A 27,722-nucleotide genomic window follows, 5' to 3' on the forward strand; every position below is an offset into this window, starting at 1 on the left:
TTGAACAATTTTTACTTCCCGCTACAAAATATCGGTTTGAAAGGTTTTATTTTTCACATACGCGCCCATTATCTGTCTGTTGGGGAAGATGTAACTGTTTTGTTGTTTGAATTTTATTCAAGCTAACCAACTGAGCCGCATCGGTGTGCGATTGTTTAATTGCACTCGTAAAAGTTACAATTTGAATACAATGCAAAACACAGCAAGATGTGACAGTGCGCAAATGATGTGCACTCCGTGAGTAGGAAAATTTTTGTTTGGTGAAATAAATGATACAAAAAAAAGCCGGCCGCAGACATTTAATATGGAGATTGCAACAGCCTAAAGGTGGATACGAACAGCGGCACAAATGAATGAAGACGGCAAACGCGCATTCGCGTTTCGTGCCGGGATCATAATTTCAATTTTCTCTATGTTTTCCTCTTCGGTGCATTCGTTTGGTACCGTATGATCGAAGCTGCGGCCTGCATCTTGATCGTTGCCTCGACCGCTCTTGTGAGTAACATTATTCATGAGACAAATTCCTTGAAAAGCAATAAAGTGTCCAATGTATGGAACGATTTTAATACGACACTGTGTCGGCATCGAAGATCTAAAGGAAGGAAACATTTTATAATTGACTCTTCCCTGAAACGGAAAGATTATTTCCCTCCGGGATTCTTAATTGTAAGGGAAAATCGAGGAAACCTCGAACCCTGGGTGGCTTTTGTTCTGTTCTTCCTCAATGTTTTATTTACTTGAGGAAAATTCATAAATATGTTTCCTTTCTGGGTATTTTCCTATGAGAAAAACTTTTTTTTACATCTTCCTGTCTGGTTACACATATACAAATTTACAGTACCAAAATGTTTTCCTTGCACGAGAACTTAAACCTAATGCAAATTACGCTTATGGGGTGTGTTGCTCGTCCGCTTTGATATGCTTATTTATGCGTAACCGATTCATTAGCTGTCATTATCTAAACATAACATGCCAGGGGTACAATCGTCCTCCTTATCTTGTCGGCATTTCATGCTTTCATGTCAACGCACACCGTCTTCTCGCATTGGACTGTCCAAGGAAAACGTTTCAAAAATCGTTGAAGTCCCTGATTGCAAAATGCCAGACCAGACCCAGCCCCCTTTCGTCCCCGACAGCGTTCTCTCAACGTTCGCAACGCTGGCACAAAAGAACTCGCCAGATAATATAATCACCGAACCACGTCATTCAGCTGCGGTCACCAAAATGCGACGGAAATGATGTACAAATAATTTTAGACAAACCTCCCGAAAGTGACATTTCCTCCCCTGTAGTGACTTCCGCCCAGCATGCGAACCATTTGACCCCCGCTTTGTCGGCCAACTAAGCCGGGCCCGTCGCATCGATCGATTCGATTTTGTGCTGCAGGCAAAAGAAGCTCCCATTTGTCACCGGTTGGACCTTTCGCATGTCCATGATGATGGTACGATAGGTGAGATCTCCGTATAGTTCGTTTCTTCTGCTTTTGTACGGTGTTCTTATATGACTTCACATCGATCTATTTTTCCCATTTACTTGAAATCTGTCACTTGAATTACCATTATACTCTCCCTTCACGCCCCAGTTTGGATGCTGCTCCATAACTGTGCTTTATTCATTCGGGAGGCATTTGTTTTTTGGTTTGTTTTGTGTGACATTTCAGGAGGCCAACCAAATACGCCCACTCAATCAGCACACGATGGTCACCCCAAAAATATCCTCCATCTGCATATCAAACGGGATAGGCGGTGGAACGGAAAGCACAGCCAACGGATGCCTGCACGCCAGCCATTGTCGTCGCCGCGGGACCTCGTCAATCATTTTCTCATCAATCGCTTTCTAGTCGCGACCACGGACGGACGGAACCCGAAAACCTTCCATAAACTCGACCCGCAAGACCTTCGCCGCCAAACAGACGATACAGCGGATCGACAAACGCATCGATTTTTTGTTTTTTGACAAACGGATGAACTTTCCGCTCTTTTCTGCCAAGGAAATCGTTTGTCAGCGCCCCAGCACAAGTGGCGGAAAGGAAAAGATCGAATGATTACGACTTAAAATTCGTAAAATAGAAAGTGACAATTCTATTCCAATGTTGAAGGAGAAGACAAACGGAGGCAAGGGTAGATGTCGATCGAAGACGCGTTTGTACTGTTTTCCTCTTATCCGAAATGGTTATTAATAGGTGGCGTGTCCTAATGAGCGGAAAAATCGGCTCACGTACGATGGAAAAGGAAGATTTTTTTTGTGTGTCGACCGCAGTCGAGGTTATATCACCGTCGTGTATTCTAAGCGGGACTTCCGTGGCACCTACTTTCAAATTGTTTCATCTCGCAGCGAGAACTCTTTGAAGTTCACACAAAAAAACACACAGAATAAAACAATTTGAATGCTGCTAACGAGAAATGTCTAACAGTAACGACCAACGACACAGTTTTCCCATATGCTGGAATAAGAAAACAACATCGTACATTGAAATTAATATTTTTTTCATTAAATGAAAGAAAAACAATCTCCACGATGGAGAGAAGCAAGGTGCTGTCAAACAGCATTGGGAAGAAATGAAAAATGGTCAATAAATAAATTTGTTGAAATCTTGTTAATACTCGCTCGACCAAGTATATGTTGGGGTGCATTCACTGCGTTATCACGCGGTCTCCATACGTCAACACCTTGTGTTTTGTGTCCATGTATGTGAGCGTATGTATATGTGAACGCATGGGAAAGGTGCGTCCGATTGCTGACTGCACACAGATGCACTTTGAATGCAATTTATAAATATTATAATCGAATTATGCAGCCGTTCAACACCTTCTGCATTGGATGAGAGGGTGCCAACGGGAAGGTGACTTAAGCGGAACTATTTTTCTTTGCAGTTTCTTTGCTTTGGTCTGAATTGAAAAGTGCTAAGAAGCGATGTATTCTGCAAATGAAAGATATGTGTAACAGTCCATGTACTACCAATAATTGTAAGTTTATAGTTTCGTTACAATCCGTTCAGTTTTTACTAGTTCAATACTCAATGGTGAATGCACCATTAAGAATTTTTATTATTTCAGCAAGGTACAGGTACAGGTTCTCCCATCTCTCTAAACTTTTCAAATAGATCTTGCACAGTTGTAAAGGTTGGAAATGAAACATTGACTAAAAAAATTGCATAATATGAAAAAGCCAATCATGAAATCTAAGTATAAATATAAGCAATAGCTAAGAAGGTAATGAAACAAGAGTTTTAAGGTACTCTTCCGGAACTAGAAATCTGATATTTTGTTACAAGTGTTTCAAGGAGACAAGGAGACAAAACTTTGAAAGATTACAAGAAGATACTCTGAGAGTATAGAGAATAGACACTGGAGGAACAGTGAACAAGCTGTAATCAAGGATATAGCGAAAAGATTCAAGAGGAGGCAACAATAGCATTTTCAAAAATGGTAGCGGCTGGATAAAGCAACCAATTTCAGAAAGTTTGAATGGATAGGAACGAAAAGTTATACCATCCTTAAAATCTCAAACCCACAACTAATATTTGAGGATGATAAGGATAAATAAGGAGTATAATTATATCAATAGTCCCTAAAACTGCTGTTTAAAAAGTTTTTCTGTGATGAATATGGTGAACATATTCAATAATTGTACAGCATTTGTAAATTTAAAAAATTGTACAATTATTGTATCCTACATTTTTGAGCTGTCTCTTATGCACGATAAAATCTGATAACTCACTATTCCTTCCAGTAACTTTTCATGCAGTAATACAAATCAATAAATTTGTAACACTGATAGGTACGTGCTGTTGCTAATCGATCGTGCAAATTGTCGAATGAAAAGGTTTCCCCGCACCCGAAAGCTCTCCTTTTTAGTGAATATAACACTTCAATTTATCAATTTACGGCCTGTCAATTTGGCGGCACTGTTGGCTCAAACTCCCCGCGGGAATCCAACCGTTCAACAGAACAAAGTGGGGTGCGGCTGACTAGGGTGAAGGTGTTTCCATCAGCCAAATGCTTTCTCCCTGCACAAGAAGCTGGGTAGATGATACCGTACGATAGCGATTGCGATCAACAGCTGGTCGCGTTAGCTGACTAACGAGACACGAGCCAGCCACCCAACAAGAAGGTAGAAGCATCCACCACCACAATGCCAACGAAAGAAATAAAGTGTGAAATCATTCCTCGCCCCACATTTCGAACCGAACCATCCGATCATATTGCGGGTGAGAGAGAACGGGTGTTCCCGTTTTGCAAAGGATCGCGTGTGTCCCGAATCGATACACAATATTACGCGATGGTAGCGTAGAATCGGTTCCCTGCTTCTGGCTCTTCCGGAACTGCTGATACATCGGTTAGAATCAGAGCACACACAAGCATTCGCCGTTTATTTCGCACGTTCGCGATTCGCCAATTGCTTCGGGCGGCAAACGAGAATCACGCACATAATAAATGCTTAATATAAAAAAATAAACGCTAGCATAAAAGCAGATAGCAGATTTATTACTAATTGAAATTTAATTTACAATTCAGCATCCTTTTTGCGGCACCGACCAAAAATATTCCCATTCCTAATTCTTACAGGAAGGGCGGAAATTGAACGATTAACAATGCACGAGACGCGATATCACCGTTACAGATTATCGACAGATTCAATTAACATCGTGCGAAAAGTCGTGCTACGGAGTTTGATATCGATCAAGCTTGTCCGATCACTAATCAGATACGATGTGAAGAAAATTTATCGTTGCTGTCGTTGCAGCAGGCACGATTATCGTCGTTTGGAGGGATGCATGTGACATTCCGGTTGGCAGTGTTTTGCTTGATAATTGTATTTATTATGCGATCATGTTTTATTGCACGTTACCTTTGCAAAAACAAAACAAGGTAAGTAGAAATAAAGACCTATAAGTATAAATTTTAGTAAAATCGCGTTAAATATTATTGCTTTTTTAAATATTGCCAAAATAAAAAAAGCTCTATTTGCCCTGCAATGAATTACTATAGTGGTTAAACAAATAATTACAGTTAGTTTTAATGAGTATTTTAACTTAAAAAGTGCATTTGCTTTATGTTTTAGTAGCTCTACTTTTAATTGTAAATTGTCAAAGAGGATCGTAATTTGAATCATAATCCTCCTGGTTAGCGAAGATTTATCAATCTGTTGTTCTGATATCTTGTTTTCTTCATTTTTCTTTTCGCTTGTGGTTTCTTTTTTTAAATTTGTGATTATCAGTATTTGCTTACATCTCTTTGCATATGTTGTATAATAAATAGTATATGTTGTATGTGTTATAAATGAACGTTTCATAATTTTCACAATTTCTTTTTACATTTCTGTTGTCATATTTATATATTTCTGTTTCTGTATATAAATTCTATATATTTCTGTATATAAGTTTGAATTTAATATATTCGTTTATTTTCTCTCTCTCTTTTTCTCTCTCTATCATAATTTTTTAACACTTCGGGTGCGATTAACGAGTTCGGGTTTTGTTTTTTTAGGTTTAGGATAGATTTTGATATCGTCCTTTTGTGTTCTGTATTTTACTTGTAACCATAGTGTATTTCATGATCTTGCTTGCACCACAAGACAGATAAATCACATTCCGAACGTTTCCGCGTCAAAGGGCTGATTATCCAGCTCAGTAACATAAAAATCAAAATTATCGAAGTTGTAAAATCCTTCTTTAATAAAAACGAAGAAGTTAACATTTTTTAAGTCGAACTTTCTTTTCTTTTTTTAGTTCTTCTTTGATTATCATATTATTGCTAACAAGTTGTTTTAGGTCAAGACAAACTTAGAAAAAACTTTAAAAAATGCTTTTTATTAAACGTGAATGCTTCAACATTCCTAAGATGATCCTGTCAACATTCTAAAATAACTAACCATAAAAAGTTATACAAATTTGGCATATATAAAGCATGCCTCGTCATGCAAAGAGCATGTTAACATGGAAATTAAGCATTCATTGCATGTTTGTACAACTATAGCCAAGAACACAATGATACAATACAACCCGATCACCTCCGGCCACAGTTCGTTATCGTTTGATTGACGTTTAATTGATGAAAGATTAGCTACTGGGCAGAAGCTTGTCCGTCGTAACAAGGCATGTTGGTGTATGTTTATCTTACGATTCCGATCGAACACGTCCATTTCCCTGGTAGCAGTGAGTTGGCGGAAAAATGTTGCCACCTTGCTTTTTTGTTTTGTTAAAGACTTGTCAGAAGCCGTGTCAAAAGGGTAGTTCGAGCTTGATGATCTCGAGTAAGATAGGACAATGATACGGCACGTGATACTGCAACAACTTCGGTACCATCCTATCCGAATTCCGAAAGAACAAGAGATAAAAAAGCGAAACAAAATAACGAGCACAATAAAAAGGGATTCCCAATGACACAGCAAACATGCGAAAGCTGGGCAGAGTTTTCCTTTCGGTTTGATTGGCCCAGAGATGCACAGAGGGGACCGGACTGGGAGTTTGATGGTGAGCACCATGTTACTGCCCATGTTCCCGGTGGTTATTCTATCAATTCCCAGGCACCGGCAACACTTGTGTGGAATTTGTTTACAAAATTGTTTAAGTGCCGCGGCTTAGGGCTTCTCATTTCAAACGACGCGTGCCGGTCTTTGCTTCTGGCATTCGATCGATCGTAATCAATAGGCTCACCCTGGATTTCGTTCCGCGCTCCGCCCTATTATGGTGATTTGCTTTTTTCCACCTCTTTTTTGTGTGTTTGGTTGTGTGTTCGGGAAAAGTCGGCGGTAACGAAACACGTTGATTATGTTGTGATGTGTTGCTTGTAAACAATCGACCACCGCATGCGCGATCTGGTGGCATCGAGAACAGATATCTTGGGCGGCTTTTTTACACCAGGAGATTGGAGGAGTTTTTATTCGACTCGGTGGTTCTTAAATCATGCAAACAAATGATCCATCATCGGTTTTTATTACGGTACGATAGGCCGAGATGGAAACGATACACCGAATTGGAAAGGTCCAACGTTTGTTGTGTGGAAAGCTCGAATTTTCCTATCATTCGCCAGACAATTTGACGCCCGTTTCTTCCAACAGAGGTGATGGATTTCGGCGGGAAACATCAACAACAAGCACCTAGGGTATAAATGGTTTACCAGCTGTAATCAATATATGATAGCAATATTTAGTATTTGTATTTTTGGAACGCTTTGCGTGGTAAGAATGATATACCATCCTAGTAAAAACAAGACGAAGGTTCATGTTTTTACACTACATCGGTCCCGAAATCAAAGAACATACAAAGCGATTGAGAGCTACAAATCACACCAAACGTGAATCGCCACACATTGCACACGCCTTTCCACCGAACTGATGCTGAAAATATGGTTCAATTTTTCACCAGTACTCGGAAGCTAAACAATAAAAAATACACCCGAATCAATGAACAACTATCCTTCCGTCTTCATCTTCAACTACAAAGCATCAGAACGGGGTAAGATGCGCTCATCATGCCAGCCGAACGTTCGCCGAATGCGACGGACGATCCGCACACAGCTGTCGGAAATATCGATCAAGCGAAACAAAGGCAACCACCAGTAGACGGGGACCACGTTATTACATCAAATGGCCAAAACAACGTATACAGCGCATTCCCCGTGGTAATGGCTACAGATCAAAGGGTGCTTTAAGGTCTTATGGACGTAGTAATAACGAAAAAAGGGAATATATTATTACGGACCGCATCCCAGGAATGCGATCTTCGTGCAGGAAAATCGCGGCCATGTATTAATTACTCAAAGACTATAATGCGGGAAATGCATTGTGGAATTTTTGAATTTAAGGTGCATAAAAATTAAAGGAATTGATAAAGCTTTCCGTTGAATATCGATTTAGATGTTATCATGAAATGATAAAGGGTGTCAAGGGCGAATTCTTTGTTCATAAACTTTTTCTTTTAACTTAACATAAAACATTTAAATTTATTTTAAATTACTATCGTTGTAATAGTAAATGTTACTATTGTTACAAACATAAAAAGTCGTAGATTCCCAGTAAACAAACCCCGCATACAATACTAATCACTTGTTTGTTTATATAATTAAATTCCAATATTGGAGATTGGATGGTTCCATGATCTTTTGTTTCATAGTTCGGGTCAATACAGTCCAATTCATTGATCGAACAGCAGGCGATCCGATTGTACATTTAGTTTTCCTTGAAGAATAAAAAGCCGCAACTTGATAACATACCCTTAATTGTTCATGCACAGTTTGGCAAATTATTTGTGCAAATGACATTTATTGAAGGATATCTACCATGCGGTTATGTAAGCGCTGTAGTCTACTTATTTGTCCTCTACTGCCCAGAAACAAGATTATAAAGCGATAACTGAATTTCCGAAAAGTTCAGATCATTCGCTAGTCTACTCATCGCTTCACACTTTTTGACAGCTTTGGCGATGACTAGCTGCGATTTTTAATACGGCTTCCAATTTATATTCCAGAAGATTGTAAAAAAGAAAAACTGGCATTTTGTAAATTAAATAATCATATAACCTCATTAACTACACTTTCATGATTACAATAAACTAAACTGTCATCGACGTGACGATAACTTCATGGAAAATACAAAAAAGGATGAAAATACTTAACAAAAACAAAAACAAAAAAAAGGAAAACAATGTATAAAATACATTTTGTTTGAAAATTAACAATTTTTCATCGTTGGACATGTTTGTTCGAAAGAAAAAGAAAAAAAAACAACACATTTCAAAGTAAAATAGATCAACACAAACTATCAGTCACGTTTGCGAGGAAATATATCGATCTTTATATTCCTAGAAACAGTAACACAAAAGAACCATCGTTAGGCACTGATTGAAAGGAATCAATCAAGAAGCGATTTGTTTTTTGTTTGCACCTACAGCACCGTGCACAAATCAAACTGCATACATAGCTCCAGATCCGTGCCGTTTTGCATCGATTTGCACTAAGCTGTTGAAAATCAGACGGGCAAGGTAATCAACAACGGCGGATCGACCCACAACCGAACGAGCTAGGCGCGATACCTCCCGCAGCTTCGATTCGATCGAACGTGCGATCTCGTTGAGATACTGTCCCCCAAATCCTCCCCCTATTTCCTCTCCCTACTCCACAAGCTGTATTCTCTGAAGCTGTCTAACCATTTCCTACCACTGCCTGATCAATTTCTGACCATTTGTGTACCTTTTTACCATAGCCATCAGTGTACCGTGGTACAAGGACCAGAAGGCTAAACATGTGGCAAGGGCGAGGGTGGCTGTTTTGACTTGATTGTAGCGCCTGTAGAAACATTGGCCAGGTTGGCGAGGGGAGGATGGCCGCAGGAATGCATCGTTACTGTCCAGTGTCCAATTATTCAACATAAACTTTTATTAATCATTCGCGACGACAACACGATCGCGTGGAGTAGATACGGAGAAGGAGACATAAGCTCCATTCTCCCAGAGGCGTACAAACGTTCGCAATCTGAAAATATTAGTCCTCAGGCGCCGTCTATCGCTATACGAGGCGGGGAAGGGTCGTTAAACGAATCCAAAAAAAAACACAACCACCCAAAAGGAGAAAACGAAGAAATGGCTCAAATCGATGATCCTAGCGTCGAGAATCAATTCCATAGTACAAACGTGGATATGTTGCGTTTGTGGAGCCGAAGAAGATTGTAGCTGAAGAAAGGAAACCTTAGAGAGAAAGCCGAACCGAAGACGGGCGGAAGATTGATATATTGATTTCGGATCAATTTGACAGCGAGAAAATTGCGTTCCTCTTTTTATTACAGCGCGCCACGGATCGAACCGATTGGTGTTTCTTTTTTCGTTCCATCGAACAAGAAGGGTAGTAGTGGTGGGGGTTTCAGATTTGATCATCCTTTTTTTGATTTGAATCGTGAACTCCTCCTCACCACCTTTCTTTCGTGTAACGAAAATTATACTCGTTTGTAACCAGCCACACCGCCGGCTAATGATTTCATGATTTTCGTTAACGCGACCATCCAGACATTTGCGTATAGGAAGCAATATCTGGCAGGGACCGGGTGTGCCGCATCCTTGAACTATCTGCAGAGCTAAACCGATTCCGATCTAGCGTACCAACCTGCCATAGAGTGTGTGTCTGCCTATGAGTGATGTTTCTTTTTTGTTTCATTTGTTTCTTCAGCAGCAGCAACATTGATATGCTCACCGCCTTATGAATGATCCAGGAGTTGGACGGGAGATGTGGCTGCAGAGTAGCAACATCACCAACCTTTCCGACCGAATTCATTCCCCTTTTCTTTATCCCCCTTTGCCATCATCAGACAATCGTACAATAACAGTGTAAATTACGATTATCTCGTACGCGCTTCTAATTTGACTTTGATTAATTGTTGTGATCAACCCCGAGCGCTCCTTTCTCGGGTGTCTCCGCAATCGTTTCGGTGGAATTTTTCACGCCTTACCGATGTAGTTTCCCTCCTATCATAAACAGAAAAACGTTCACTGTATCATGTGTGTGCATTAAAAAAAAATTACACGTATTTTTGATAAAGCCCATCTTAGCACGGAACAAAAATGGAGCAGAAGTCACTTATATCAATGATAATATCTAATGTAATGATAATAGTGATCACCGTGTTGAGTTTGATAATTTTAATATACAAACACAATTTGTTTGTGCGATCGTGACAAATGAATTGTAAATCAAATAAACCATATTACGTCAAACTTAATTCAAACAGAAGAAAATCGAAAAAGTAACGATCGCACACACTCATACGCATACATTTATCTCTTCGTTTTGGGTCGGCAAAACATCAAAACTGTATCAAAACAGGTGCCAATGCGGCATTCCACCTCCGGGGAGTTTCATCCGGTGCTAACAAAATCAATCAAAAGCGACCGATTTGTGATGTTTTTCATTGAGATGTAGATGATAATTAGATGAACAAACATCTGTGAAAAATTATAACGAACGATCTGATTTCGATGCCGCAATAGTAATATTACATCTGCTTTTGTGCATTTTATGAAGTAGTACCCCTGGTGCCATCACCCTCTTCACGATCGCGTACACACACAGGAAAGGGCGAACGGGGTTGAAGAGATTCGATCCGTCGACGTTGCGCGACATAAAAACCACGAACCACATAAAACTCGGCACACGCTGTGGCACATTCAGCGCCACAATATTCTTCGTTACACCTCAAACTCACTAGCGTCATTCATAAAATCCGTCCGCGCAGACAAGACGCGAATTGCTGCAGGAGCGTATGCAGTTTATGAATGTAATTCAAAACCGGCCGACAACCTACAACGATGTGCACGTTTCCTGAAGAAGTTTCGCACATTTTTTCGTTGTTATTTTAGTATGTCTTTTCTACTTCTTTGCTCGCAGAACGCAACTATCGCATTTGGAACAGAGTTAGCTTTTTGCCAATTCACCAAAGAGCAGGCGGATCGTTAAATATTAAATTTAAGGTTGCGCAACTCATTTCTTCGGTTGCATCCAACGCGTCGTTGGGTCGCAGTCTGATGTAGCTGATGAATGAGAAGTGGTACAGAGCGTGGACCAATAAAATTAAGAGCCGTCTCAGTGCTGTGGTAAGAGAACCAAAACTCTGGGTTGATCTTTCCCCATTACTGTGGCATTCTGAACGCATAATGAAAGTTTACTAATTTGAGAATGAATTTGCAATTAATTTTGGAATTGCAGTTGCAGATTGAAATTTTTTTATGTTCGGTTCGGCTTTTCATAACTAAAACTAAATAATCTGTATTCGTCGTACGCCATATAAAGAAATTATAAAAAGGGAAAGAACGCACGAAAATAAAGGCACCGATTAGCTAAATTAAAGTACGATATTTAAACATCAATGTGCACAATTATCATTAATAAAACAATATAAATTCATCATAAAAATAGCTATATCAAAGCTATAGAAATTTAGAAAAAAAAAAATTACAACTGAATTGAGTGTTTTCTATGTAAAAATGTGACCAATAGTTTTGTTAAATTTTCTTCAAAAAATATAATAGTTTGATGATATTATTGCTTCAGTTTTCTCATAACATCAGGCTGCAACTAAAGGGTTCGTATCTATGAAGAACAAATTTACAAACAAACAAAACATCTCATAGAGAGAGAGAGAGAGAGAGAGAGAGAGAGAAAAAAATGAAAAAGAAAGTAAAGTAAGGAACAACTTCATGTAGGGTAAAATTCTAATAAAAAAATAATTGCTGCCAGTGGTCTGTCACTCATGGAGTGATTAATTGAAATCAGACGAGAAAGATCAGAATTCCTCCCCAAGCATTACACTGCAAGCAAGATAATGGGAAAATAGCAAGTTTATCTTGCCCGATTGCAATGTACAGTGTGAATGAGAAAAAAAGCTATCCACATAAACCGAATTGATAGTGTTTCAATATCCGGCAGGAAGGCAAAAGAAATACCTTCCAAGCCGAACCATTTCCATTTGCCATGCTACACTATTAACAAAAATTTCATTTAAAGCTATGATGAGTCAGTGAGACCGTCATCATATCAGCAAAAAAAAGGTCGATCGCCTTTTTGAGAACGATAATGAAAATATTGAAAGCGTCACTTACCTCGCTTTTGCATGAACAGGAACAGATCGTCCAGAAATTCCTTCCGCTTTGGGTCATCGTTGATTTCGTACAGCTGCAAAGTAAACAAATAGAAAACGAGATATTCGATAAATGTTAGAAAAATAGCAAGTACGGATAAAACCAAAGCTCCCGCTAAACAATCACAGGAGGAATGATGATTTCCTCTAAATGGTTTTTAAAAAAATGTTTGCGTTTATCGTGACGTCCGGTCGGGGCAATTAGTTAATAATTTAACAGTCAAAATCAATTTGCCTCTGCCGGCACACGATTGGACCTATCGTTGGAAAAGCAATCACGCTTAACCTGTGTGATGGTGCACACCCGACCGAGGTCGCTGTCAATGCACCAATGCACCCAAGCCAATGCATTTATTATTATCGCCAATCGAAGCCGCTTATTGGGTTGGGTGAATGGGTGGTAAGAAAACTCCCCCTATTTTACAACGGTGGGGTAGAAAGATAACAACGTTCCGAAACGTGATTCACCTGTGCCTGTGAAAGAGATGAAGCATTTTCAATAACATACTTAATCGTTTCAACGCATTCACACTACGAATTCTTCGTGAATTTAACCTGATGTAATTGTTAAGGGAAAGTTGATGTTTGTTGTTGTTGTTTATTTTTGCTTCAGTTGTTTCTGATGAAGGTACACACATACACACACACCTACAATTTACGGCAATAGTGTTTGTGTGTGTTTGCACATACGTATCAACATTAATTACAATTGGCATCAGCATTAAACTTATTTAAATTGATTGCGTGCTTCTTGAAATTATTTTTATTAGTGTACACGAGAGAAATAGCACAAAACCAGCTCTCCCTGCACCACACACACACACACTCACTGACTTCTTTGTTTGTCTACCCCAGCGAGTTCGTGACTTTGGTGCTACCCGACGATCTGGTGGGGCGTTGAACAATTGGCCGCATTGGTGCAGTACACCCTTCAGGGAGGTTTTTAATAGTAGCTGTAACTGAAAAACGATTGGTGAGCTTCCGTTGGTGCTGTTACTCTAAGTTTCACACACGTGGGTGGTTTGCAATTATTCGTCAGACAATACGCCAAGCTAGTGCAGAAGTGCTGCACGGGAGCCATTTTCTATTTGATTTGAAATACGCTGCAATGTCAAACTAAATCACACTGTTGTGTAATCGTATCGCTTTTTAATCAGCTAAAATTCTAAATATAACAATAAATACAAGGAAGTAATTAGAAACAGTATTTCTCGCCTCAAAAACGCAATATGAATGCACAGGAAAATATAGCTAAGAGACGACACTTAATGGACTGTTTTATAATTGTCACCATTGCGAAGTAAAATGGCACCATTATCTGGTACATTTCCAGGGTCAACCGAGAGCTCATCTACGGTATGGAACCATTGGAGGGTTGTTTTTTTACCCTCCCTACCAGTGCCACCATCGTTCAATGATGCCAATTTTCGACTTGCGTGTGAAAATGAAGGTCATCGCATATTGGAAAACCCGTTACACATCGAAGCCCCGAAATGGTACCATACGTTTCCGCGGCGAGACAATTAATAGTTAATTTAAAAAAAATATCTACAAAGTACCATGCTACCGGTTAAAATTATTACACTTGTTGTAATCCGTCCCAACCGACAATTACTAGACCGCCAACGATGTAATCGGCGCAGATGTAACTCGGAGATAATCGATGAAATAAATATGCAAAATATGCACCAACTGAAATTATATGCAAAACAGTACATTGTTGTTACTGTGTGGAGTAGGGTTATAGAACAAATGGATTAACGATGACTTCTTGTTGTTTAACGTAATTTAAATAAAATATTCATTTCATTTAGCAACATTTATTTCAAACGATTCAGTATCATGAAATTTCGTTTACACAATTTTAAATTTCTTCTCCTTTTTTCGTTTAATGAACGATTTTGCACACGATTGCTGCCTGGCAGCTTGAAGACCTACTTATAAGGCAATTATAAGGCAAGTTCTAAATTTAGATGAACTGGAAGTTTAGTAGAAGCAGATCAACGATTTCACACTGCGATTTCACATCCGTGATATCCCACACTATTCCGTAAATAATCATTAACAATAATAAGTTCCACGAATGTCAGCAATGGGAAACAAGGATCTCTTGAAGTTAGCAAGTAAACCAATATATCTTGAAGTTATTTTAAAGGCACTCCAAAATACTGTTAACATAGTTATTCATGTTCGATTAACTAATCCAAACGAAACCATGTACATCAATCTCTCTTGGAACTACTATGTACTCTCGACATGTACTCCGATGACATTTGATGTATCATGTCGAATACCGACATGCTAAACCATAAGACCCAAGACTGTACTTGATGATATTTACAACCAAACCTTATTATTTACAACCAAACCTCATCCACCGCTAATAATCTGCGTTAATAACACCGCATTTGTAAGACAACGAGAGACTGATAATGCTACTAGACAAAAGCTTAATTATATCAAGGCTGACTACACTGCAATTGAAGCTGAAATAGCTAATAGCAACTGGGAATTTCTATTTATGAACGGATTCACAATTGACGACGCAGTGGCGGGATTTAATATGAAAATCAATGAAATTCTAAAAAATAAAACACCTCGCCAAAGAAAACTCCGTAAACCACCATGGTCAAACCGTTTGCTTATAGATATGAAAAAACGAGAAAAAACGGCGCTGCGGAATCTTCAACGACACAACAATGACGACAACCGTAACTTTTATCGTTCTGCCTCTAGACGATACCGTGCCTATAATAGAATTCTTCACGAAAATTATGTTATGCGAGTGCAAAGCAACCTGCGACGAAATCCGAAATCATTTTGGTCATACATAAACTCAAAACGTAATCAGAGACAAGCTGTCACAGAAATCGAATATAAAGGAAACACGGGTACCACTGAAAAAGAGATCAGCGAAATTTTTGCGACCAGATTTCGCGACGTGTTCCTACCCCGTGTTCAAGATCAGGACAGAATAGACGAAGCGACTTCTGATACTCCGAGCGACTGTATTGATGTACCCGATATCATCATTGACAATAAAACTGTGGAAGCTGCAATATTAAAACTAAAAATGAGCTACAATCCGGGACCGGACGGAATCCCATCAGCAGTTTTAAAGAAGTGCGCTAAATCGCTTACACCCTATCTGGTCCGGCTATTCCAGATTTCGTACACTTCTGGAAAAGTTCCCATGATCTGGAAGACCTCGTGGATGACACCCTTACTAAAGAAAGGCGACCCAAAGCTAGGCATGAGTTATCGTGGAATAACTTCAATGTGTTCAAGCGCCAAAGTATTGGAAGTAATGCTTCACGATGCAATACTAACCTCAACTAGTCACTACATGAGCACCGCACAACACGGGTTCATGCCTAAGCGGTCGACTTCCACAAATTTAGTACAATTTGTATCGGATTGTCTCAACTGCATGGACACCAGCCAACAAATAGATTGTGTTTACACAGATCTAAAAGCCGCCTTCGATAGTATATCTCACGATATACTATTAGCAAAGCTAAACAAGCTGGGATTCCCTACAAGGATCCTCGCATGGCTGCGATCGTATTTATTAGACCGAGTATATGCAGTGAAATTTGGTCAAGTGGTTTCGGAACCATTTAAGTGCACATCAGGCGTACCCCAGGGGAGTAATCTAGGACCACTACTCTTCGTGTTATTTATTAATGATGTGTCTTATGTGTTACGTGACGTAAAATTTTTAATGTATGCCGACGACATCAAAATGTGTGCATCCGTAAGCAGCTCAACGAACCTACAAGCGGCATTAGAGTCGTTTAATATGTGGTGTAATCGGAATATGCTATGTCTATGCGTTGAAAAATGTGTTATTGTCTCGTTTACTCGTGCACGTACAACAATTTTGACGAACTATACTATTGACGGACAGTTACTACAACGTAAATGTGAAATTCGCGATCTAGGAGTTACACTTGACGATAAATTATGTTTTACACAATACTATGACGAGATGATTCAACGTGCTAACAGGACCCTAGGTTTAATATTTAAAATAACGAGAGAATTCAATGATCCAATGTGTGTCAAATCTTTGTATTGCGCCTTAGTCAGACCGATATTGGAATATGCTAGTGTTGTCTCATGCCCATATGCAGAAATTTGGAAAAACAAAATAGAATCTATACAAAAGAAATTTACACGTTACGCACTTCGGCGTCTACCATGGAATGATCGCAACTCACTTCCACCATATCGGTCACGTTGTCTTCTTCTAGGTTTAGAGACTCTTGCGAATAGGCGGAGAAATGCCCAAGCAACCTTCATCGCAGGAGTGCTTTGTGGAAACATTGATGCGCCGGCAATACTCCAGAAGATAAACATCAATGTATATAGACAAACGACGCGCCATAGATGCTTTCTGCGACCAACATTTAAAAATACCAGATATGGATCACATGAGCCGATAACAGCTATGTCAAGAGTGTTAAACGAACTGTACGATTATTTTGAATTCCACGAAGGCATCAGCACATTCAGAGAAAAATTACGTTTTGTAGAATAAGTCGGTATCTCTGTTCAGTGTTTCTCAAAGCTTTAATCTTAGTTTAGAATTACGTGATTTTGTATAGATTTAAGAAACGAGTGAAGCCAATGTTCGGCGGACTCGTATAAATAATAAATTACAAATTACAAATTATGCAAATGGTTTTTAATCTATTGGAGAACTGACTTCTTTCAAAATTTTGTTTTAAAAATCAATCATTTATGGCAAAAAACCCCCGTTAAAATAGTGACACAAAAAAGACGATGAAATTTCAATCAGAAAACACTTTCAAACCTTCGGAACACAACTTTTATCTAACGAGTTCGAAAGCTATTTCATTCAGCAGCTCTGCTCAATGGAGAAAATTATTCAAACCCACAGAAGCGCTTCCGAAAGGGACGCTAAAATAAGAAGTTGTCACGCAATGCGGTTTGGTCTTCTAAGCTTGTCGGGAAGCGATCGTATCGTTCGTTCAATCAACAAAGAATCGATCTCGCATGGTATATAGGAACGGTTGAACTTAAAATTCTTGCAATATAATTGCTCGTGACGGTTGCGTTTCGTGTTTTTTTTTTCATCCCGTCCAATTTGCAACGATTTGCACCTTTAAACCCTTGGACACATACATGGTGCTACCGAAAATTTATCACATCCTTGTGTTTCAACCCGTAACTTCCGTCGGGCTGTCGTAAAGTAAAGTTGCCTTCGAGCTAAAAAATTGACTATAATCTTTCCCGCCCGAATCGAACAGCAAAGCGGCAGACAGACGGCAAAGCATGGTACGAAAGAGGCGATAATGCAAGCAACCAAACATGTACATCAACCACATTCTGATATAGAAGGTTAAACAAACGATCGCTAAGATAACGACAGTGAGCAGAGAGCAGAGGAAGGAGGACAGTTAAGAAAAAGGGGAACCAACTCCCCCCAAAAACGGTGTAATTGCAATTCTGTTGCATGGAGAGCTAAACAAAATAAAAAGAAATCGTGAGTAATTTGTGCATATTTTGCATACGACGTCTGTGTAGCCGTCAGTGCACATGTGTTCGTAGGCTCAGGATGATTTTCAACGGGTACATGTTAATGTAAAAATTCAAACAACGCTACCGTAATGTACTGTAAGGTTGGCGACGCTCTGACACCACGTCACTGACAGCTGTAATTCGAACAGAAGCATTTTGATGATTGAAGTATTCCTGTGAAATCCGTATAAGAGTGATTCTAATTTTTTCTTACGTACAGTGGTCTATTGAGTTTTTTTGCATAATAAATGTTAATTTCCTTTTTTTATTATGTTATCATATAACTTTTACGCGACAGTTTCAGTAGAAGAAAATTGTGAAAAGTTAATCGTAAATCACGAGTACGCCATAACTACTAACGTCCTGGCATTAATGCGGCACGCAGTGCTTTTTCTAGTGCAACTTTCAATCCGAAAACAATAGTCATTTTTATTAACAGTAGATAAGATGTTCCAACTTACAAACCCGCACACTTGTCGCATTTTAACCACACTGGCAAAATTGTTCACATCGTAAAAGAATGAGCGCGGGCGACATTTGCAAATCCACCGCTTATGCTGGTTCCGAAGTGCAATGAGTAATTTTCGTGGTTTTGACAACCTGACCGACCGTCCGTGTGTGTATTGGTTTGTCGTGAGAAACAACCACGTTGTTTCTTCTTCTATGATGCCAACGGAACAGGCGGTAAGCAAATTTACTAGTCTCCTAACATATGGAAAGCCATATTAGCAACCGTTTTAAAAGGCGACACTATCATTCGTGATGCTATGAAGCCGAAAAGGTACCGGCGCCGTATGACCTACAAACGTTGATGCCAGCAGCGTCACTCTATCAAACGGCACCACCACAATCGAGAGTTTAAAAAATAAAAACCGCAAAAGGCACATAATTTTTAACACTTTCATTTTTATTTTTACGACAACACCACGCTTTCGATTACTTTCGTGGAGAAGGTGCCACGGCGACTTGTTGTGGCATTTTCCTTCGGTCGACTGGTGAAAAGTTGATGGTGGATCGTGTTTAGATGCATGCGCGACGTAAGATACTCATCTTGCAAATGTGCTTATGTGTCGGTCGGAAATACCGACTATGATTAATATATCCGAGTTAATGTAGTGTCCGATGAGAAATGAGCATGAAATTTGATTATAAGAATTTAAATACAATAGAACAACGATTATCCGGGGATCATTTAGCCGAGTGTTGGATTATTCGTGCAGCACCGAAATGACAATTTCAAATATGATTTGACATATTTACTGCAAAAACGATGACAGCAAAAGCTTCAAACAATTTTCTTTTCATTTCAATAAACTTTTGTCATAAAGTAAAATGAATCCGTGCACTTAGAATAAACACCATCCATCTTGCATCATACAATAATATTTATCAACAAAAGAAAATGTACCTATTATCCGTATTATTCTAATCCGGTTAAGACAGAATATCTGATAAGCATGAATAATCGGAGTTTCACAATCTATCGCTTAAGGGACGAATCCCGATGAGATAATAGTTTTAAAAATGTGAAAGCACTTGTAATTGTGAATCATGTTTTAACGAAAACACAATTATTCGAGTAAAATGTCTTAAATTGCGTCGGAATACATCATACCGAGCGTCATATCGTAAAATGGTGATTATTGAATATTCATCGGAAGCGAAAATGTTTGCCATCAAATAGCGACAGGATAGTTATCATTTGTCATCAAGTAACGCAAGATCCAACGAAGTAACGCAACGGAGCACATTGCGATCGACAAAACAACGTGAGTCGTTCAACCACAAGAAGCAATGTTGAGTTTGATTGATGGATATCTTCTCCGTCGAAACCGTACATAAGCGTAGCAACATATACACACACACCACCACACAATTGTAGCCCAAAATGCGCCACGAAAGAGGATGCGCCATAGTTTTTAGCACCTTCGGATGATGTCGTCGCATTTTGGATGGTTCAATGCTATGTGCTGCATTGCACAGTTAGTGTGATGTTGTTCTCTAGTGGTGTGTATATTTGGATTTGGTGGTAAGTTAACGGTAGTTATTCTTGTCAGCTCTTCCCATCTAACCTCCTAGGTTCGTGTCTAACAAAAAAAACTTGAGACTTGAGGTAAAAAGAAAAAGGAACAGAAATCTCCCAACGCCGTGTATGACTTTTCTTCGCTCCTCCAACCGAATCATGTGTAGTTCCTGGTTTGAGAAATCGCGAAAGCACCGTTTCGAGATCGTACCGCATCATTAACTAGATCAAATCACTATTTTCATCGTCAATTAGAAGCGTTCCGTGACGGGCCCGCCGGTCGGATGAGCGAATGCTTCTTACCCGGGGAATAGATCTCGTCGACCCATCGACCCATCGACTTCTCATCCTCGCTTAATGGCGTGCTCCCCAAAAGCATGGAAAATAATCAATCATTTAATTTCGATCACTACGAACGATCTACGCGCTGGGTAGTGTACGGGAGTTCATCGAATCGTTACCAGCGCTGGCCGGAACGGACCAGCATACAGGCTCTTTGCACCGTAGCACGAAAAATTAATTTGTATTAATACAATTTACGATTTTAATGTCTATAACGAGATCATTTACGTTTGCGTACATCAGGACCCGCCTTGGTTTAGAGCAATGATGATCTTCTTCTAGCAGCAAGATACTTTCAATTCAACTCTATTTCATCGTGGCTCAAACATACACCTCACACAAATATCAAAAGCCCGTTGGAGACGCCTTTTTACCCAATTAAACGATCCACCTATTCGCTCCACACGTCCAAACCAGCATCAGACGATCGGTACGGGGGAGAAAATAGGAAAAATAAAATACTTGCTTCAATTTTTCTTCTCTAACGATTACGATCAAAGCGCGCCATTATTATGTTCATCTTCAAGATCGTTTAAAGTGATCGTCGATGGTGCAGCAGTGACGGCAGCTTCTTCTCAGCAGAAGCAATGAAAGAAACTCTAGCCAACTGTCGATTGACTATAAGGAAGCGAACTCCTTAGGACACGGTTGGAGATCGTGTAGAGAAATAATAAACGCAATCAATCATCGTTTAACGCATAGGCAAAGTGGAAAAGCAAGCAGCATAAAACACAACGGTGCAAAGGTATCGGAGTGCTGATTTGCAAGGTTAAGACACGAGATCGACGCATGGAAAGTCTAGTGCATGATTGAGAAAGCTTTTGACAGGGAAACAGTGTTTGAAATTTGCATCGTAAATTATGTAAACATACAAAGAAAATTAATTCTAATCAATTCAAATTACCTATTGGATTGTTATTTTTGATTAACACTTGCTTTTTACTTCAAGTTGTCACGAATTAAAAACTATTCTGTTAAAATATTTTTGTGCTTGTACTATCTGCTGGCCAAAATCCAAACAAACTACTATTTGCAAATTTTATACCCCGTTGGAGCACTAGTGACGCTTCGAAATTTATGACTTCAATCTGCTACGTAAAGCGGTTCATTTTCCAAATGTACTCAAGGAGGTGGTTTTATGTACAATATCCGGAAAGCAAATCCAATGTGCATCCGTGCATTTGTACCGCCGGCTTGATTCTGCCCCACGCGTGATTTATGATCCATTCTCGACTGCGGCTGTATGCAATGCAACGTTGTAGTCATTGGCTTGAAGCTTGAAAAGCAACAGAACTTTACACTAGGGACAGGTGTGCTTGATGTGACACGTGGGAACTACAACGTGGAACGAGAGTGTCGTTAAAATGCTTCATTTAAAAAAATGAAAACATGTATACCTACATAAAAGATTCTGTATAATAAATTGTTATTAAATCATTTGTTTTTAGCAGTAAATTATTGTATACTTTTTTCCATATTTTCATTTTTGAAAATAAACGAAAATTGATCATTTTACAATTTATTAAAATGTGCACATTTTCCATGCATTAGAGAAACCTTCACTTGCGCATCAGATAAAAATAAAAGTTTACTCGACCATATGCAGCTGAACAGTGTTGTCCAAGAGTTTTATGATCATGCTTGCTTGCTTGCTTGCTCATCATCATCATCATCATCGTGTACGTTGGCTTGAAACATGTTGTTGTAGCTACAACAATACCAACCAACAACAGAGAGCGCCAAACACCGGTGGATATAAATGTACAACATAGATTGATTTGAATTTGACACGCCTCTCACTCAGTTAAGCATTTCATGCCCGTTTGTACCCTGGCGCATATAAAAAATTTAATAAATTTATATTTTTACTTCTCGCAGTCTCATACGGTACGCCACCTTTCTTGGACAATCAAAGTGCATATGAGCGAGAAGCGAAGGGTGCATCGTTAAGAGTGTTGCCTTGGCACTGCCACATAGTCGGAAAATTGTTCCGGCCAGATTGTGTTTTTGTTTTAAGAACAGTTGCAGAGTAGTTTTCTCTAAAATCTTTGTTTTTTTATACCGTACACTAAGTCTAATAAAAGAAAAAATCTATATATTAATTCCTAGCTTAGTTATATATTTAACTTTGCCGTGATATGGGCATTAATACTACTCACTGTTTGCCATACACTGTTTCGGTTCAGCGCTTTTAGCTTGTTGCTTACCTTAAACGACACGAGAGAAGCGAATTAGCTCATTTAGTTAAACCTTTATTAATATTGCTTTTTTGCCTCAATCAAAACATAAACTTTACGTGAAAAGATTAGTTTACTTTATTCTTTCGTTGCCAGCAATAAACTGCAGCCTGCTGAATTGAAGTAATCATCTTAAAAACATCGGCTCATATATGATGTGCCAATCGGCTTAAATGCACACCGAACATATTGTCGGTGTCGATAGCAACACATCTTGATGATTGGTTTCACCGAAAGCAATAAAACTAATTGAGTGCTTCTCAAATGGCAAGAAAACGTCGTCACACGCGCGTAGTATATTTTTCACACGAAGAACGTTTCAAATTGTAATTTGCTTAATCCTACCGCATTGACGATGCTTACACTTTGTTACACAACCGGTAAGATGCAAAACATGCCGTGGTCGGTATACAATTTTACTGATAAAGGATAAAAAAGGCAACCACTCTGAAGGTCTGCTTACTTCGTTAGCCCAACAATCGACCTCGAAGTAAAGGATCGAAACGTCAAACACACGGAACGCGCAAGACGAACGAATAAATTTACAACTTTATGCACACACAAACAAATCGTTTCGCTGCATCAAACAAGGTTCATAGCTAAGCTTTATGCGAGTGAAGATGGGAAAATACATAATCTGCACCAAGGTTATAAGGGCCCACAATCGACGTTCGAATTTACACGGGCTTTTGTTTTTATTCCAGAAATCCATAAACGAGGCTAAAGGGGACACCACCACTATTGGCCGTATTGATCGGAAGATGTTTTATCCCATACGATATCGGACAGGATGTACGGTTAGTAATTTTACAGTCATAAAATTCGCCTCTTCCATCATCTTCTGCCTCATTCGAAGTCTAACGGTGAGTATGTCGGGTTTACACCTTCCATTCATTCCATTATTAGTATCAGTTTGTAGCATTTTTGGGCTGATCGTAAACGACCATTCGCGATCTCTTTCCCTTTTGGTTACATTTTTTCGTTGAAGGTTAAATTCAACACACACGTATTGTGGTGCTATGAGGGAGAAGAAGTATTAACTAGTTAAATCTCATTTCTTCAAATGTTTTGTGAATGAGTTCTCGACTATTCTATATGAGATTCAATCCAAGATGAAATATCTTGTGATGTCTATGCTTTTTGATAACAAAAAATATTCTTTTTATTCAGATATGATTTATTAAAGTCGTTGCCTTGTCAGAAACGATATGATTTAGTTCTATAAAAATTAAATTACATTTATTTGTTGCTTGTTAAACAACGTTACAGATTAACGGATTAGTTTCATCATTAAGGACATTTGATTTATTGCGTCAATTTGCATCAGTATAATGAGCAGCTTGTCGAATATTTCAATCGCACTACAGCTGTGTGCGCCCGGTTTTGATCCACAAAAACCGCATAACCTTCGTTTCCACGTTTCCGAACAATGCTTGCATGATTTCACACAGCAGGAAAGGCTCCGAGCCGAGTTAATCCCGATTTGATGAGACGCCCTTCAGGGTAGATTAACATTTGCGTTTTAACATCACGCCAAACCCCTTAAAGCCGTTCCAGCGATTCAGCAAACTTCGGCAACTCTAATCCTTCGCGTGAAGGAAAACTTGGGAAGCAAAATCTAAAAAGCGAGATGAGTGAGTGCCTGCGCTGGAGAGTCAATCGTTTTCCAGGCTATCTTTCCAACCGATGTTTATTCAATTAAGTGCTCGAATCTGTTCGCATTCTGTGATTTTTGTTGTTGTAGTTGCTTCTGCTTAACTGCTATATTGCCTCCTTTATCATAATTTATAGGATATTCTCACGACCATAATTAATGTGTATTTCAGTAAGCAAATTATTATGATTATGGTTCGCCTATTATGTTCATTATCTGGAAGCCAAGTGGGAAGTGGAAATCACCCTTCCCTAGTGCGTCAATCAAGTGACAATGCGCACAGAGGAGGTAGGATAAGAGGTGTTGAATCCATTTCTTCTCAGGCTACTTTATTGCTTCTTTATGCTTTATCTTTTTTTTTCTCTCTCTCTCTCTCTCTCTCTCTCTCTCCGGTGTTCCAGCTTTTGGACGGTTCTTACCACTTAGGTTCTTCTCTAAGCGGTTTTATTTTCCTAGTGGATTCGATCACAGCTGGATATCTGTCAAGACATTCGCCGACCAACGTGAGAGCCGCCCATAGAAGGCAATACACCCCGTAGACCAAAGGGCCAACGATTATCTGTCGTTCTGCTTTCCTGTCTGGGACTGCGTTAATCTGAGCTTCCTGGATATGCACCGGGAAACTGCAGCCAAAGTGCAGCGTTGCAATCAGTGGAGAGTCAGGCTCCAATTGGGAGCAACCTTGATTAACCTCTTCTATGCGAATGTGCCAATGAGTCCGTGGTTCCCGTTGTTTCCCGCCTTTGGTGGGAATGTGGACCAACAGCGTTTTGTACGTCTAGTAAGCAGGCTTGAGAAACTTTAACTATTTCAATTTCCAGCTCGACTATCATGGTTCATTTTTCAACGGTTTTGCGCAAGAGAAAAGCATGAAAGGAACCAAATTAGGGTAATTATTGTTTTAATTTACTGTGTTGAAACTTACCACCTCTTCTTTAAAGGCTTCTAAGAATCAAACTTGCCATCAAGATTAGTTGGTAGCATCGAAATTTAGTTGAACACTTTTTTATTAATTCATATAAACGAACGATTGTAGATCCCATTTAACACAGAACAAAGAGTATTCTAAAAACCCACAATTTCTTTGAAGAAATAAACTCTGTACCATCACATTCAGGCCGAATCTGTGCTACCGTTCATCACTTGGAACCACTCAAGAAAACATTCAACTGTTTGCTCATTCTAGTAGTTCTTTGGCTGCCTCGGCCAGCTGTTCTCTATCGAGCGTTTCGTCGCCAGCGATTCATTCACATCCGACCTCTCCAAAAAACGAACCTCCAAGTCTACAACCTGACGAAAAGTGGCTTTTTCCACAGCTGATAGCTCGACGAGTGTCAAGAAGCAGCCAACAAATAGCCAAGAATGTTGTGCGCTCGATAGGGGCTCTTGCATCCGAAAACTAACCACTTGACACTCGAGGAAACCACGCGCCCATCCGGTCATCCAGACTGATCCTATCAATGCTGCTTAGGTTGAAGTGGTGGACGATCAAAAACCCTTCTACCAGTGTGCGTTGGTTTGTTTTTAATACAACGTTTCTTGCTCCCGGAGAAAGGATTCCGTATTGTTATTGCCTGTTCAATCACCGAAGGGTTTATGTTTAATGCTCGAGGTGCGCCTGAAAGCGATCACTTCAAAAAGTGAGTCCGACCATAGTATAGGAGAGATGGTGAACGGGCCAGCCAAATTGGGTGGGTAGCTACTTTCCCGCTTTTGATATTGCGTCGCTGATATCGGTCGATGTTTTGATCGCTGTATCCATCCAACCATCCAACGTCCACAGAAGGGCCCGGTGAAACGTTCATGATCTCAACCGATCGAGTGTGGATGAGCCTCGGGAAACGGGATTTACCTTTAAGAGAAAAAAAAAGCGGGAAGATCTCGCCACTCAATTGGCTAGCATTGAAGAGGCTGGGCATGATCGGGCAAAAGATCAGCGAAGCCTACGCGTGCGCCCACCATGAGTCAGCGGGTTTTTTCGACGATCCACCTTGGAGCGCCTGAAGTGTACACACGAAAAACGAACACGCACACTTACGGCAGAGCGAATATCGGTGTACCGGGAGATGCTTGAGATATTAATTTATTGAAGTCTATAAACCGATCGAATCGAATACGGTTGCGGCAATCTGAGCTCTTGCCCACTCGATAGGTGGTGCCTGGAATGATGTCTTGGGAGCTGATCCTGTGCCTTTTGTAGGATGGGACTATTCAAATTTGAGCCCCTTTTCGGAGTGCTTCATTCGGAACTACGGATGAACCCGTTACGCCATCATCGGCCCATCGACGATGGGCGTGTGCTTCTGGATAAACATGGCATAACGCGCCGGTCTTGGCCACGCGCGGATCACTGCTGATCGATGCTTAACCGTTTGTTCTCTTCTCGGAACGCTGCCCATAAATCGGAATTAGATTCAAAGCTCAATAGTGGTAGTTGAAGTTGTGGGTAATTCAGCCGGAAAGCGGAAACTACTTCATAATCCAACATTGTTTTAGAGGTCCACTGGATTGATGATGGCTCTTGACCACCGACTTGGCATCGATTTGATGTTTGAGAGTGAACAGCCTAATGCTGACCATTTTGTTTACGGCTTGCCGGTCTGCTCTTGTAATCAAAATTGCAAATTAAGACCGCCACAATTCTCCGCACAACCACATACCCCATCCCTTTGCAACCCATTAGCTCAACGGCAAAACCGTGGGAAATTAAAACACTCATCGCGATTCGAGTTGGTTTTGCTTTTCCCTTTGCTGACGCGATTGATTCAAGCACTCTAGCCACTAGCAAGTGAACTTTATGGTCTAGTGTCTGTCATTTCATGACTTCACCTGTATATACTCTTCTTTTTCTATGTAAAATTCTTTTTATCCTACCATTTCAGGGCACTAGACAAGCTTGAACGCACCGTTCGTGTATGATTAATATATTCCTCCGGTATCGAAGGACGGTTCCATGCGCTTAAAACAGACTGTGGCCTTCCCCCGCCACAATCACAGGGGCACTGCTGATCGATGTCCTTAATTATACCGACATCCACCTTCGTGGATTCAGCGTACCGCGTTCTTCGCCAAAGTGTAATCAAAATTCTTGTCGGTGAGTTACTGCACCATGCTCCAGTAAAGCTCGTACCTCACCAAGTCAAGAGACCCAAACTGTAGCAAAGCGTGAACGTAAACCTATGCCGGTCGAATGTACGAAGTTACCAGTAAGACTACGCACCCCATTTCATTCTCTGTAATTATTCTACAATTAATCAAAATCCAAACCTCAAACCGTTGGTTCAAGAATCGTACA

At 39.8% G+C, this 27,722-nt stretch overlaps 1 protein-coding gene across 5 annotated transcripts in view; it reads right to left on the minus strand.

Moving 5' to 3' along the window:
* LOC125771867 (protein dead ringer) overlaps positions 1–27,722 on the minus strand; it is a 109,015-nt gene that overhangs the window by 24,963 nt on the left and 56,330 nt on the right. For 4 of the 5 annotated variants that reach the window (XM_049442988.1, XM_049442986.1, XM_049442983.1 and 1 more), the window contains 2 exons: positions 22,696–22,743; positions 12,587–12,659 (listed from right to left, as the gene is read on the minus strand). In XM_049442988.1, the coding sequence (XP_049298945.1) occupies positions 12,587–12,659; positions 22,696–22,743 (121 nt within the window). The remainder of the gene's footprint in view (positions 1–12,586; positions 12,660–22,695; positions 22,744–27,722) is intronic. The other variant, XM_049442987.1, reaches the window with a different exon arrangement.

Source organism: Anopheles funestus, chromosome 3RL (assembly GCF_943734845.2).
Source record: "Anopheles funestus chromosome 3RL, idAnoFuneDA-416_04, whole genome shotgun sequence".
Classification (NCBI taxonomy): Eukaryota; Metazoa; Arthropoda; class Insecta; order Diptera; family Culicidae; genus Anopheles; species Anopheles funestus.